Raw genomic sequence first — 15,777 nt, forward strand, 5'->3', positions numbered from 1 at the left:
ACGTAACTTAAAAAAGGCTTCCCTATGGGACTATTTACCAAAGTTGTTCAACCGGCAACCCAGGACACTTGAATGCGGCCCAACACAAGTTAATAAACTTTCTTAAAACATTATGAGATGTTTTTGCAATTTTTTTTAAGCTCACCAGCCATCATTAGTGTTAAGTGTATTTTATGTGACCCAAGACAATTCTTCTTCCAGTGTGGCCCGGGAAAGCCAAACAATTGGACACCCCTGGTTTAGACAATTCCCAATTACCTTTATAAAATGGACAGACATGGTGATGTGGGGACTGTACGCCATATCCATTTGTCTTGGGTAACAATATTTTTATGTTGCATATTTTACTTTCCCAATTGTACCCAATCCCAAAGCACAATGATGAGGGCTGAGGGAAGGATCTCAGAATCCTTTCAAAGATGTAGCCTAGACCTCAAATTTGCTATGGAAAAGCTACCATACCACTCATTCCTACCGAGTTAGTGGCTTAATGAAAGATCGGTATAACCAGTCAGCCCTAGGAAGTCATTAGATGAAAGATGAAGGATCAGGGTTCAAGCCTAAAGGACGCTTTCACAGTATCTAACTGAACATGTTTACCAGTCCAAAGGTTATAATATTGTTGCTGTGAGAAAAAAAGAGGTGAAAACATTTATAAGAATATCACAAGTTATTGGGAAACCAGTTATACTTCAGTGGATTATGAACTATCCAGTGATGCTGAAATCTTGATATAAGATGCACTCCCCAGACTTTAAAAGAACTACAGAGCTTCCTTCTCAGGGCTATCACAGTCTCCATCCATTTTAACAGGCATTTTTTGAAAAGCTCTATGTTAATTAAAATGCTTTATTTATATACTAATTTCTCATCTGGTCTTTCAAATGTGAAAAGGAATTAAATATGAAATGGCTAATTTAAACTGTCAGGATTCTTTTTTCCAAGTCAACCTTACATTAAGAGCAGGAATCCTGTGCTTAAGAAATGGTTCCCAATTATCCTGTCTTGGGTTTTGTTATACATTGTACAGAAGTCAACAAAACAAGTATGTAACAGAACCTGCCTAAATAGCAGCCGCCCTCATTAAAAACAGAGAATTAATCAGGGGGTGATTGAAGGAAGCAATGCCTCATATGTTTCCCCCCCCTTTTCTTCTTTTCTAATCATAGAACAAAATATGTTACATAAAAGGATCGGAACTATTATGCAGTACTCAATTAGAGGGAGGTGAATAGGTCTCTAACATGCTGTTTTATCAAAAGAGCAGACTGGTGTTTGCATGACTGTTGTTTCATTACAGACCCTGTCATTAATTCCATGTGTCAATACTGCCCTGTAGTACACAGAGCAGACAAGAAAGAAGAGCCCTTGAAAACAAGGGAATGATTTTTGAGTCGTTATCAAGCTAAGTGGCAAGCGGGAAGCTGAAACTCGTATAGGTAAATTCGAAGGGACTCTTGGGAGATCTGCAAGTGGGAAACAAGAATGCATTTTACCAACTGCTTAATTATGTCCTGTTTTTCAACAAGTACACTTGAATTGAATGTTTTGTTTGTATTGCACAAACACATGTGCTGTGGGCAAGAGTATTCTCTTGCTTTCAGGTCAAGTAAAGTGTTTTATACACATACACGTCTGACCTATTCTATAATGTGCGATTGGGTATGTTAGTATCTGAACCCCAATTTTGCACTGTCACTTTTGGGGGAAAGAGTCATATAGGAACCAGAAGCCCTAAAAAGCAGAACCTTCTCTAAGGTTCTGAGAAGTCATATAAGCCCAGGCATCCTAGAGTATACCATACTTATAGGCAAACGGTGGCTCAGGAAAGTGTTAAAATATATCTGGAAAAAAAACAGACCAGAATATTTTAAATATGGTGTAAATTCCATATCTCCCAACCCTAGCTCTTTAAGAAATTATTTTTTTGGTTTCCATTAGCAGTCCCAAGGGTTAGGCTGGGGCAAAATAGGGTTTCCTTTCTTGGACGTGCTTTATCTGTGTCCTCTTGCCTGGCCAAGCCCTTGTAGATTATGGTTCCTTATCGTTTAGTAAGATCAAATTTCTAAATGATGTTTCGTTCCAGTTGAACATTCTTGGAGGCTTATCTCTTCCCTGGCCAGATGCCTGATCAGATGAGAAGCCCGCCATGATACTGTCACAGTGCCTAGAATGGGCTCTTTATCCAGTAGACACCACTGTACTTTTTGATACGAGGGCAGTCTTAACTTGTGTTAAGGCCTGTGTGTAGCATTGAAGGTAAGTATGAAGGAGTTGTTGCTATGTGAATATCTTAATCCTGATACACATTTCAATATACAGTATCTCCGTTTTACCATGATATACATGTATCTGACACATAGCCATCCTTTTTAGATAGGACCTTCATAATTTAGGACCAGTAACTCTTTATGAAATGGCCTGTTTATTGAGGGCCATGACTGAATTTGGATCCTTTTTTATAGCACTTGCCATTGCTTTGGTTTCCCCTTGTAATCGTTTCAATCATATGCTGGTAGTCTTGCAGAAAGGGCTTGTGGTCTTGGTGTATGTCTGTGACAATTTTGTAGGATGCTGTGTTTGACTCTTAGGTTTAGAATATCTGCATTAGAAACAAAGGCTTAGTAATAATGAGTTTGAGTATCTTTTAAAACCTAGCAGCTTTTTAAATAGGTCAAAATTATTTCATAGCCCAACACTTAGCCTCTTGAAATTAGTATAGAATGTTGGGGATCATCTTGTCCAACCACTCACTTTATAGATGGGGAGACTCAAGCCCAGAGAGGCAAGTGACCTGCCCAAGGACACCCAGCAAGTTAGTGGAACATCTGAGACTAGAATCTAGGTCTTCTGATGCCCCATATGGAAGAAGCTCAGTCTATACCAGTTAATGGTTGGGAATTCCAGGCTGTCTGGTGAAAAGGGGGCTTGACTTCTGCTGAACTATCAGAATGCCTGATGATATTAATTCATCAGGAAAATAATTATAGTTAAAATAACATGAGAATGATTCCTGACAAATGGTCTCCACTTATGCCACGTTTACTGAGCACCTGCTGTGTGCTGTGTTCTATACTAGATACTGGCAAATCACAGCCTGAGAAGACATGGACTCTGCCCTCAAGTTGCTCACAGTCTAGTACAGAACAACAAATCTCTGGAAAGCATTATACAGAATTTCCTGTGGAATGTTAATCCTGTTTCTAACCCTGTAAATCTTCATGATGAAAGTGAATCTGTACCCAGAGATTTAGCTTTTCTCTTCATGGTTTAGTCATTAGGAGTCCCATTAGACACCATACCTTTTCTCTTCAGGAAAATGAAAGATAATATCGAGCACAACTAAATTTAATTCACAAACAGTTATTGAGGATCTGCTATCTGCAAGGCACTGTGCTAGACACATAGGGATATGAAAATTGAGTAAAGCATAGACATTCTCTTTTTAAAATATCAGAGCAGTAGTATTTCATAGCTTTCAAACTTTGTAATGACAGTTATTTTTAATATCCTTAGAAGTGGGGGGTGGGGGGATTCTCTTGAAATAGAAAACAAGAATACCTTTGTACTCAAGTCCAGACTTGTCAGCCTAGGATTCAAAGTCTCCATTCAAATCCTCTTTTATACCTCATCTCTTTTGAGTTTTTTTTTTTTTTCCTTTATCTCAGCTGAGCCAGCCTGCTTGCCAGTCCCTGCACACAACTAACTCTTGCTTCTGTGCCTCTGCTTGACTAATTCTTCTGCTTCTGGGATGCCTTTCTCCCTGTGAATCCATGTCCATCACTGCCATTACAGTCTGGCCCCTGAGTCCACCTACTGCAAGGAGCCTGTGGTCAGCATCCCTGTCTCCTCCTGTGTCCCTCTCACATGTGCATAGCCATACGACTGGTGAAGGAATATTTCTGTGGTGTTCATTAAAGCTTCCCATTCTCTGTCCACATCTTGCTGATCTAGATACAACAGATTGCTAATGAAATAGTCCCAGATTATAAATGAAACAGTCCAATATAACCAGGTCATTTACCAAGCCTTTTAGGAGTGAGTCTCTGTATCAAATATTTCATTTTGATATTTGTGGGCCACTAGTTGAAGGATAGCGGAAGAAGATGAGAAAAGTTAGGATGGGGGTATGAGAAATAAGCCTGGGGTCAAATTAGAACAAACAGTCACACCTGTAAATGATCCTCTCCTACTCCCAGACAGGACAAGAAATCTCCTTTAAACCAATTTCAAATACAGTAAGGGTGTACTGACAAATTTTAAAGCTTAAAGAAAGCAGGGCTCTGCCTGTTAATCATCTCAAGCTTGTTGATCTGCTGTTCTGTAATTCTTTCAATATTGTTTAATGTGTGTGTGTTTTATCTTCTGAACTGACTAAAAGCTTCTTGAGGACAGGGACCATGTCTTTTATTTGCATCTGCATATTCTCCCCCCACTTAATCCCTAACTAGCATGGGAAAACCTTCTGTAAGCACCTAAGGGACAGGAACGACAATTTGTGGGTTCTAACTACATTCCAGCCTAATGTTATACTATACACTTTGTATGTATAGTAGCCTTTTGCCCTCATCACAACTTAGTGTGAGGTACGTGTTCCTGTCCTAATTCTACAGATGAGGAAATTGGAATTCAGTGAGTTCATTTTCTTACAGCTAGTGACTGGTCGATCCAGAATTAGAGCACAGGTCCATCTGACTCCAAAACCTTTATGTGCTTTTCACTATATCACAATAATAACAAATATTTGTTCTTTACAATTCACAACTCTTTGGTCTACATTATTATTATTATTATTACTACCACTACTTACATCTTCACTAGTCAGTAGGTACAGCCAGGATTATCACGACCCCCATTTCACTGGTAGGGAAACTGAGACTCAGAAGCTTGCCCAAGATCACACAGCTGGTAAGTGGAGGAGAATCGGGACTTCAGACAGACTTCCTGACTCCAGATCTTTTTTTTCTTTCCATGACATCACATTGCTGCCTTAATTCATTTGCACAATGCATGATTGTATGGCCAGTGTTCACTGACGCCTTTCCTACAGAAGTATCAATGAGCCCAGGCATTACGTAGAGCCATGTGGAGAAGAAAATAATTCATACCTTCAGAGGAGCTTCCATTTTAGTGGGGGTTGATACAAAGCACCCAGAAAGTAAATGCTTGAGAAGAATAGTTCACAAGTAAGAATTAAAATATAGGCCCATTGTTCCATAATGAAATCCTATAATTTGGCCATAAAACTAATTTAATATTTTTAATTATTTCCATAATTGGATTAGGGAGCAAGGGTAAAGCTGATAGACTTATTTGAAAATATTCCTCCTGGGTTTAGATGAGAAAGTGCTAGATACTTCACACAAGTTAGTAGCTAGCCCCAGAATCATCTTTTTATCAAAGAGATACAGTGGTGTTAGTCTCAGGAGTGATGGTATATCCACCCAGCAGTTTATCACTCAGTCCCATCTGCCAATCCTACTTTTACCGATCCCTACCCTTCAGTCCTCACCCCACACCTGAGTTTGCCAACCCCTTCAGACCCTCAGTGTTGCATTCCCAGCAGGTTCTCCCTCTTCTCGTTTTGCTTCAGTTGTTAATATGTAGTGTCCAACATCACAAAGTCCTTTAGCACCATCAGTTAGAACTAGGAATTTATTTAAAATATAGGTATGTAATTTATGTCAGTGCTAAAGAGAAGTTTTAACGGAAACATTGTTTCTGGCTCTCCACTGAACATTTCTACATGGTTGTCATGTAGGCACCTCAAGCCCTTCAGGTCCTAAAATATATCAGAATCTCCCCACCAAATCTCCATCTCCTATGTCCTGGCCCCATTGAATAGAGCCACCATCCACTTGGTCATCTGAGCTGAAACAACAGGAGCTCTCTACTTACTACTCTCATTCTCCAACCCCTTTTCCTCCCAGTGAATCGTGAGATCTACCTCAGAAATGTTGCCTTTTCTTCCCACAACCTCAGACTTAATCCAGTTGTCTGTCTCCTCCCCCACACACTATTATGATGACCCCCCTAATGACTTGTCTATCTGCCACCAATTCCAATGTGTCTATCATGCTGCTGCCAGACGTACTTTCTTATAAAACAAACGTAATCAAACACTCTTTACAGGGTAAAATCTAAGCTCCTTATTTTGGCATTTAAGACATTTTTGACTATTGCATCCCAAACTACCCTTGCAGCCTTACCTCCTGCCCCTCCTTCATTGAACCTCACCATTCCTCAAACACTGGACCCTTTCCCGGCTTCATGAGAGCACAGAGATAGAAAAGAGCTGACACAATCCAAAAAGGCCTAAAAAGATACAGAATCACACATATCAGTGGGACCATTCAGAGCTCTTTACAGTCTTCTTTATCTGAAATGCTCTGTGCCCGTCTGCCTAGTGCAGGGCCACTAACTGACACCTCACTTGGCAGTGCCCTCCCCAGGCAGCCTGGTCAGTGCTTCATCTCAGGAGCTGCCTCACTTCTTTGTTCATAATTCTCTTACAGCATTTACCTCATTCTGCTCGAAGTGACTGCTCCTCAAAGGCAGCAGCTGTACCCAGTCTTCCTTACCTCCCAGTATATGACACAGTTCCTGTCACATAGTTATTGAACAGATGTTGAAGACATGAACTCAGTGTGCTCCTCCAATGCAGTTAGGGCAGTTAATCCAGATGTGGTGGGCTGCAGAGATCACTGGACTAGGATTCAGGATACCCATGTCCCAGGTCCAGCTCTGCCACTAGATAAGTGACCTTGGATGAGTCATTCAGTCTCCTTTATTAAAGAAGGGGGTTGGACTAAATGATCTCTCAGACCCCTTCCAACTTTAAGTTCTGTGATTCTGACCCCATTTCTTGGATTGAGAAACACATTTCCTCCCTCATAGTGTTCAGGAGCCTCAACTTAGCCTGTCAGACGTTCACATTTCCCAAGCAAAGCTTTCAAACACTTCGAAGTTGTCTACTGGAGCTAGCCAGAGCTCTTCATTAGGCTCCTGTTGGCTTATCCATTGACCACTGAGCTGTTCTCACTCCTCCCCAGGAGGTTTCACTGTGTCTGTAACACCATTACACTACTGTGTGGCTGCCCCTTCCCAGGAGGGAGCCCTTCTTTCTGCTGGCCTAAGGGACAACTGTGAGGAGGGAGTCATTTCCCTTCCATCCAACATTATAGCTGCTGCCATGTGGGTTTTTGCTTATGGACATGTTTTTGGGGGGTGATGCCCATTTCTGTGATAAATAAGTTTTAAGCAGTTCATGGGGCTCTTCAAGGCCACTCTTAAGTACACTGCTGACCTTTTTAGGGATGGGAGGACTGGAGTTAGCAACTCAACAGGTACATTCACCATAATCTCCATGTAATAAATAAGAGCCTATGAAAAGATTAAATAAATCTTTCCTAATGCTTTTTGATTGGCTTAATCAATAATTAATCATCTTTAGATGAGGCTGTAACTTGTGGAGTAGATATAATTGGATTAGCTGAAAAGCAGCAGTTGGGGAGCTTTGAAGAGATTAAAATGGCTGTCAATCCCATAATTAAACTGCCACAAACAAAAGCAATGGTGTTTTTTAAAAAGGAGGAGGAGGAGGAAAGAAAAAGTGAAAGAGAGAAAGAAGGAAAGAAAAGTCGGAGAGAGAGTTGGGGAAGGCCAACTAATTTGAAATGAATCAACATATACTTAACATATCACTAGAGACTGAGGCAAAATCAAAACCGACAGATTTATTCCACTGAATGAAGTGTATGCATATCAAATCAGCCATTTAATTGTATGCTCCAACCACTGGGGCAGGTGAAATTTTGGCAGCTTCAACTTCTCTAAAACAAAACCAATCCACAAAAGGAAAAAAAAAAAAGTTAATTATTCAAAACAGAAGAGACCTGCTCCTTGTCCTGAGCCCATTTAGACCTTGACTTTTCATACTTTTAATTGGCTTAGTAGGTTTGGCCTGTGTGAATGAAGTCTTTTATCTCCCTCTTTTTCTTCCCATGCCCCTTTCATCTTTCCTATTACAAACACACAGAGAGAGCTCAAGGGAAAATACTTTGGTTTTTAAAGACTTTTCTTTTTAAAAGGTTGTGGATTTGGGTGGGGGGGAGGGGTGTGTGTGTGATGCTGGTGAATACTTTTTTTTTTCTCTCTCTTTTATCTCTTTTTCTAGAGAGGAGTTGCTTAAACCAATGGGACTAAAACCTGATGGGACAATAACGCCTTTGGAGGAAGCACTCAACCAGTACTCTGTCATCGAAGAGACCAGCTCTGACACAGACTAAAAGCATCACCTGCTCAACTCTCAATATTGCTTTATCAGCATCTTTTCTCTGTAGCTCCAGGGGAATCTTTTCTCTAAAACATTTATGCCCTTGCTTTGGCTAGAAACACATTAACTGGTTTACTCATGGAGAATCCAGCATATTTAAGAGGTGACCCTGTGTTTTTTGTGATATTGAGGCATTCATACAGAGCTGCAGTTAGACGGGGTTACGGGGGCTAGAAGCAGAAAAAAAATTGCATTTCATCAGGATGGAACTGAAGGATTTTATTCTATAAAGCGGCCCTGGTTGAATCTGGCAATTCTTTTTGCCAAGATTCCTAGCAGAAGATTTAGCCATGTCCTTCCCCTCACTTGTGTGAGTGGCCCCTTCTGAATCTCTCCAGCAGCCAGAGGCATGTGAGAAGCAGAATGAGCTGGTAAATAAAGCCTTGGGCAAGCAACTTCTTAGATCAGAACTCACCAAATGGAAGCCTAGCAGCTGCTCCATAAACCTAGCCCCATTCTTCATATCAATTTTGTATAAATATATAGAAACACACACACAGCCTCAGACTTACAAACTGATTATACTCAAAGTTTGTATGTCAGCTAAAACTTCAGAATACATTTCTCCCTATAAAGAGTTATAAATGATGGTTGAGTTCTCAGGCAGCTACAAATGCCTATTTATTCTCTAATGTACCTGAACACTAGTACCATAGAACTGAACCACCATCTGTATCAGCACACGGGGAGTGTGCATTCTGAGGTCTAACTCGGGGTGCCAGGAACACACACATCCTCCATCCCGGCATAGAGAATGGGGCTCCCTGAGTAATGGGAGTTCTTTCGTGGCCTCTGCTTGGGGTGGGGGAGTCAGCAGCACCCATTTGTACATATAGGTCATTCATACATCACGTTTTAAATTGGGGACTGTGTGTGCTGGTGTGTGTGTGAGTTCTACATTTCTACCATATGTGATCAGTTTAATAGTAACTTTATTTATTTAAAAAAAAGAAACAATTAGTTACTGTTAAACTGATAAAGGGTGTTTATTTTTACTTTTAGAATTGGTCCTATGAAGAAGTAGAAAGTGAGTCATGCACTAGACAGTGGGCCTAGCTCATCAGTGGCTAAAGTTGAAAAGGGGTTGGTTTCCTGTATATATATGTATGTATGTATATACACACGTACATACATTCATATATATACATATATACATAATGTGCTTAACCACTGCCTTTTAAAACTTTAAATTAAATAAAACATTGGGGTTGATTCAATTTGGCCATCTGTGTGTGTTTCTTTATAGATACATGGGCTAAACAATACTATTTCACAGTTTATGCTTTTTTAAAGTGCTTTTACATCCATGGTCCCACTTCTAATAGCCTTTTTAAGGACAGATAGAGTACATGGAGTGTTAGTGAAAAGGTCATTTATCCAGAAGTTACCTCTCTGGCAAAGCAAAAAAAATCAGGAATTGCGTCTTAAAGGCCCTTCAGCTGCCAGAAGAGATGTCACAAAGTTTCTTGCAGCTTACTTATGGGAGAGATCTTCAAGAATATCACTCTTAGACTCTGAACTGAAATTTGCATATGCTTGCAACATGTTTTATTAGCTGGCTTTGAAGCTCACAAAAGAATGGCAAAGAAAGAGGCTGCTAGATTGAAGGCAGGCATACTGAAAGAAGAAAAAGGCCAACTGAAAACTAGATAGTGAGATGAGAAGAAGAATAAAACTTCAAGACATAGCAAATATGGGACTGTCTGCTTACCAAAGGATACTCTAGTTGACCCAGAAAATATATGTACAACAGTATGGCCCATAGACTACTTCTCATAGTGGTGACCCTGAGTTTTTTTAAAAGAAGTTAAATCCAGAATGCTTTATAAAAGGCTAGGAAGAAGACAATACATGTTAGAATTTCATCCAAAATATTTGAGGGAGAGGTGAGTGACCCAGGTTTTAACCAACAGCAAAAGAAATGGGCAATTCATAATTTTAGATTAAGTGAAAAGTTTAGAAAAAATTTAAGTATTTTTGTTATTTCATTCTACAAATGCATTTTTAAAGTATTTTTATAATTTCTATAATCAAATAGCTTTGGCATGCATGTCAGCTTACCTAAATGAAGATGTGTTTAATGAAATGCCATCTTACCAGCTTTCTTTATGCAGAGTAAGTGTTTGAACAGTCCTGTTTCAGTAGCTGTGCTCTTCTGCTTTCAGTGAGTTCTGTTTCATTTTGCATTTCTCTGCACTGGGCACTAAGCTTTGTTTTTGAAAAGAGAATTTGCGGGGAAGAAGATGAGAGTGTCTTCATCTGGCACACGGAAAGAGAACTAATGTCTGTTAAGTGCTTACTACATGCTGGGCTTTTGATGTATGTTATCTCATGTAACCTCACCTTATTGCATATGAAAGATCCTCTCCAGAAAGCTTGTGAAAGTTACCCCACGTCACAGCAAGGAAGAGTCCAACTCTGGTGGCCTGACTCCCAGCACCACTCCTTCCTTTTCCCCACAGCACACCTGGGCCCACACTGTGCCTCCTTAGGGCTCTGAAATGCTGGGAACCGAGTGGTGTGAGGAGGGTGGTCATTCTCAGGCCATTTTAAGCAATAACTATTTCAACAGAACTAGTTTAAAGAAGTTTTTAAGCAGGGAAGTGACCTGGAGTGGAAGTATGAGTGGGAAACTTGCATGGTCAGCACTGGATTTCCAGTGAAGACCTGGAATCCATTAGGATAGGCCAGGGACCAAGGCTGCAGGCTGGCCTCTCTGCCCACAACTCTCCTGACCTTGGAAGCAGGGTACGGAGGTGTGTGTCCTAAAATAAAGCATTTGAGCTGCTGCTACAGAGGAACAATCACCAGATATTGTGACCCTTTCAGATGCCCAGTAGTCCTGGGAGGCAGGCAGGGCAGGTGTTATTATCCCTTCTTTATAAATAAGGACACAGACTGAGGCAGTACAAGTGACTCTAAACACCCCCTTAGTGCCACATCAGTCTTGCCACCTCCCAGGACTAGGTGTCACCTGTATTGACCTCTTCCCCTCTGATTATAAAAGTAATATATGTTCATTGTGGAAAGTTTGGAAAATGCAGAAAATAAAATTAATAATTTACCCCAAATCCCACCATCCTGAGATCATCACTGTTAATGTTTTAGTGTATTTCCTTCCTGTATTTTTTCTATGCATATATAATTTATTTTACTACAAGATTGGGATCATGCTGTATTTACAGATTTGTATCCTGCTTTCTTTAACATATTGTGAGCATTTTCCCATGTCAATAAATATTCTTCAAAAAGTAATGGCTATATGATATTCCATTATGTGAATTGTGGCAGACGCTGCTAGTTTCCTTCCCAATATTCTAACAGAAGATATGACCACCACGCCCATCAAAAAAAAAAAAAAATTTAAAAAGGTGGTGCCTGCTGCCTTTCTAGAAGGCAGCATGAGTTGTTAGTGCTGAAGAGCAGCAGGAACTAGGGGTGGCACCAGGAGGAGCAGACTTGCTCTGCTACACAGCACCAGTCTCACAGAAGCCTCGGCAGCACAAGTCAGAACAGCTAGAGTAAGTGCCCAGATAACTATAGTTTTTGTCACGAAGAGTTATTTGAAGGGAGCAAGGGAGCCAGGTGACTTAGAAAAAAGTGCATTAAAAAAAAAAAAGACATCAACCATGTTTAGTGTTTAGTCCAGTTATTGGCATTAATTTTCTAGGAGATATTCACTGCAGTTCCAGAAGTGGAGAACACACAGGGATGGGGAGTGATGTGTGACTCTCAGTTTTGAAAAGCAAGGTAACACGTGTCAGAATAGGTGTGTGATAAGCACAATATGGAGAACAAACTGTTCAAGGAACAAATTGCGGCTGAGGAAGGGAGATATTTGTAGCAACTATGAGAAGGTTTAAGGAAAGGGAGAGGTTTCTAGAGAGGACTTAAAGTGGTGTGACTGATGCACTGTGTTGAGTCCCTGCACCAGGTCTCCAGGTCTAAGAAACATCAAAGAATATCAGAGCAGCCTTTCTTAAAGCGGAGGGGACTGGAGATAATGAAACCTACACGCCCTGAATTGTAGACAATGAACATACTCTCCCGTGCATCTAGAACAGTGTAAGTTATGTAACATTCTGAGAACTGAGAAAATAGTCACTCCAGTCACTTTCTGTGTTCTGTGGTCCAGATGAAACCTGGTTGAAAAAGGCTGTTCTAAGAGAAGAGATCAAAATTATTCTCCAAGGCTTCTGGAGTCCGATTTGCATTTTCTTTTAGTGCAGCACAGTGAAGATCCTAAGCCTGACCCTGCAGCTATATCCAGATCTCAGAGACTTCTACCTTTTCTGCACTGAACTTCACAATAAGAGCTGCAAGTATTTGTTGAGCAATCACTGTGCCAAGCACTTGAAGTTAGACTGTGCACTAACATGCATGGTGTAAGAAGTCCATAACCAAAGTCTGTACTGTGCACTAACATGCACAGTCTAACTTCAAAACAATCTTGAGAAGTAAGCGCTATTATAATAGCTTCCATCCACTTTTCAGATGAGAAAACTAAGACATAAAGGTGTTAAGCACTGTGTGCAAGCCCACAGCCCTCTCCATTTGCTTATTAATTGATACACATAGCAAAATTTGAACTCCAGCCTGATGCCAGAGTCCATATAAATACTATGCTTCAAATATATTGCTTCTGCAATCAGAAAAATGCAATAAAATCTTGCTTATTTGGAAGAAAAGAATGTCAGAAGAGACAAATGGGAAAAAACAGAATTGGGAAAACAACACATTATTCTTACTTCATTTTCGTATCTCGCACATTTCTTATCTAGCTCCCATTCAGGAACTAGTCTCAAAGATAAACCTATAGTCCCAAGCACACCAATCCATATCAATTTCTTCAATTAACATTGAGCATTGACTATGTCCCAGGTACTCGTCAGTGTGCTTGGGTATACAAACATAACTGGAAGTTCCTATCCCCTAAGTGCCCACAGTGTAAGAAGTCCATAACCAAAGTTTGTACTGTTACAGGATGCCAGAATGAGGTGTGGCTAATGCCAGCCAGGAGGATTGCAGAGGGTGAATAACAAAGTTTTGTAGGTAACATACGCGTTTTCCATCCACTGGAAAAAGGCTGTTGCTACCAAAAGAACTGGGTCAAACACAAGCTCTTGGGCAAAAGGTTTACAGAACACAAGTTGTTGAGTATGATGGAAACAGCTATCCCATGCCCATGATTGGACACATGAGCAGCAGCCTTTCAGGCATGAAAAGGACCCCACCAGGAAGAGCACTCTGGCTGCCGTATAGAGAATGGATTGATGCAGGGACAGACAGAAGAGACCAGACAGAAAGCTGTTGCCTCTACCTGGGAGGGGCAAGTAGGGCCTGGACTAGAACACTGGCAGTAGACATAGAAAAGGGGATGGATTCAAGAAATATTTCAAAGATGAAACACACTTTGATCTTGGAGAAAGGCAAGAAAGAGCTCATTTAACTCATGAGAATGAGAATGTTTGGAGAAAAGATCATCTGAACCATTGGCCCCCCAACCTGTGAACTAAACAACTCTGGGTTTGGGAGCAGGAGAGTAGAGCTAAGAGTTAATTCAAGGAGTCTGCAAATGTGTATGGTCACCAGACATCATTTATATACCAAATAAACAATGCCGTGGACATGCAAGTACTCCTATTGTACAGATACTTTATATGTACATGTTGACATGATAAAAGCTTATTTATATAAGTTATTACTGCATTCTTAGTATCCTTTTGCCCATCTGTATTTTCTCAGTTAAAACATGAGAAGCCACTATTATGCGAAAGGAGACCCTGGAAAATTCAGGCTTTAGAAAAAGAAATTCTCATAATTGAAAAAACTTATAACTCTTAGTAAAAAGTATCAGAAACTCTAACTGAACTAGCTTAGTAATGGAAGAACATGTATCTTTTGTAAAGAAAGGAGGAGATGAAAAACCAAGCTGTGGAAAGAATGGAGCGGGGTCTCGGTCACAGCTGAGACCTGAGTCTTATTACAGGAGCAGATAAAGGGATTTATAAAATCCGTGTTCAGTGATGTCATGATGGTAACTTGAAGTCAACTGTGGTGGGAATGTTGACACCATGTGAATCAGCAAACACCATAAATTAGAGCTTTTATTCCCCTGGAGAGCCAATTAAACATTTACCAGCAATCACTGTAATATGCCCTGCAGAACCCCAGAATGGCTTAGGAATCAGAGATACCAGTAACATCTGCAAATAAGGGTGTGGGTGGGCTTTAAAATAGGCAAATTCCACTCTGCCACCAGCCCCTCCCACACACACACACTCGCAAGCGTGTGCATACAACCAGGTGACTCCCAATCCACCTCCCCAGCATAAGCCAGGAGTTTCACTGAGGAAGTTAATTCAAAAGGCTCTAGACCCTCGGACTCAGGCATAGAAGAAGAAAGCGGTATCTTACTGAAAACAAGAGAATCAGGTAAGAGACCTCACATTGAATCACTGGATCTTCAGCCTCATTCCCTAGTCAGCTCAAAGAACACTGGCAGCCAGGACTCTTCTAGCTGAGAAAACTGACCCAAAAGAAGAGATATAGAGAATGAATATTAGGAATCCTCCAATGAAATGCCCAGATCCTAGCCTTTTCACAGTCACTCAAGCCACCATTCATTCATTCGTTCAACAAATATACACTGAGTGCTAATATCCCAAGCACTGCAGAAGGTGCAAAAGACACAACTGTGAACAAAACAAAGACCCTGACTTTATGGAGCTTTCAGTCTTCTGGAGAAAGACAACAAATAAATCTAAACAGCATACTGTACTGTCACATCAAGTGATGATAAGTCCATTGGAAACAAAAGCAGAGTAAGGCCCAAGTGGAAGTTTTATAAAGGGTCATCAGGAAAAGCCTCTCTGATAAATTGCCTTTTTGAGCAGAGACCTGAAAGAAGTGGGAGGAAAAAAGCCAAGTGAACACTTAAGGGATGTTCTCTCCAGGCAGAGGACCCAGCAAGTGCAAAGGCCCTGAGACAGCAACAATCCGGATATGAAGGGAATGGCAGGGTGGCCAGTGCAGCTGGGACAAAGGAAGAAAAGGGGAGAGAGACAGGAGATGAGGTCAGAGAGACAGAATGAGACCACATCACACAGGCCTTGGAGAAGACACCATCGGCTCACACAGAGCTCCCAATCAGGTTTTCTGTGTCTCACTTGTCCATATGGAGGGACAGTCCACAGGGTCTAGACCTTTAAGGAAATCCTCTCGCATGAAAAACAGAGGCCAAAACAAACCAAAAAACAGGGAGCCAAAGAAAACATCTACGAACCCGTGATTATCATAGACTTCAGCTCTATTACAAGAGAAGAGCAGAGCAAATAAGCAAGAACTAAAAATAAATAAACCTAGAGCTGAACAAGGCAATTAAATAAAATAGAATTAACTGATAAGCAGTACGCTGGGTAGTGGTTCACTTTATTTTAAAG

The 15,777-nt window shown here is 40.7% G+C and overlaps 1 protein-coding gene across 5 annotated transcripts in view; it reads left to right on the forward strand.

Moving 5' to 3' along the window:
• Positions 1–11,586, forward strand: part of RIC8B (RIC8 guanine nucleotide exchange factor B) — a 115,623-nt gene extending 104,037 nt beyond the window's left edge. For 2 of the 5 annotated variants that reach the window (XM_003269967.4, XM_030821306.1), the window contains exon 9: positions 8,177–9,552. In XM_003269967.4, the coding sequence (XP_003270015.1) occupies positions 8,177–8,288 (112 nt within the window). In that variant the 3' untranslated portion in view covers positions 8,289–9,552. Of the gene's footprint in view, positions 1–1,300; positions 1,440–2,086; positions 2,260–8,176 lie in introns of all 5 variants that reach the window. The other 3 variants (XR_004032051.1, XR_004032052.1, XM_004089429.3) reach the window with 3 other exon arrangements.
• Positions 11,587–15,777: the final 4,191 nt, after the last annotated feature.

Source organism: Nomascus leucogenys, chromosome 10, assembly GCF_006542625.1.
Source record: "Nomascus leucogenys isolate Asia chromosome 10, Asia_NLE_v1, whole genome shotgun sequence".
In the NCBI taxonomy this organism is placed as follows: domain Eukaryota; kingdom Metazoa; phylum Chordata; class Mammalia; order Primates; family Hylobatidae; genus Nomascus; species Nomascus leucogenys.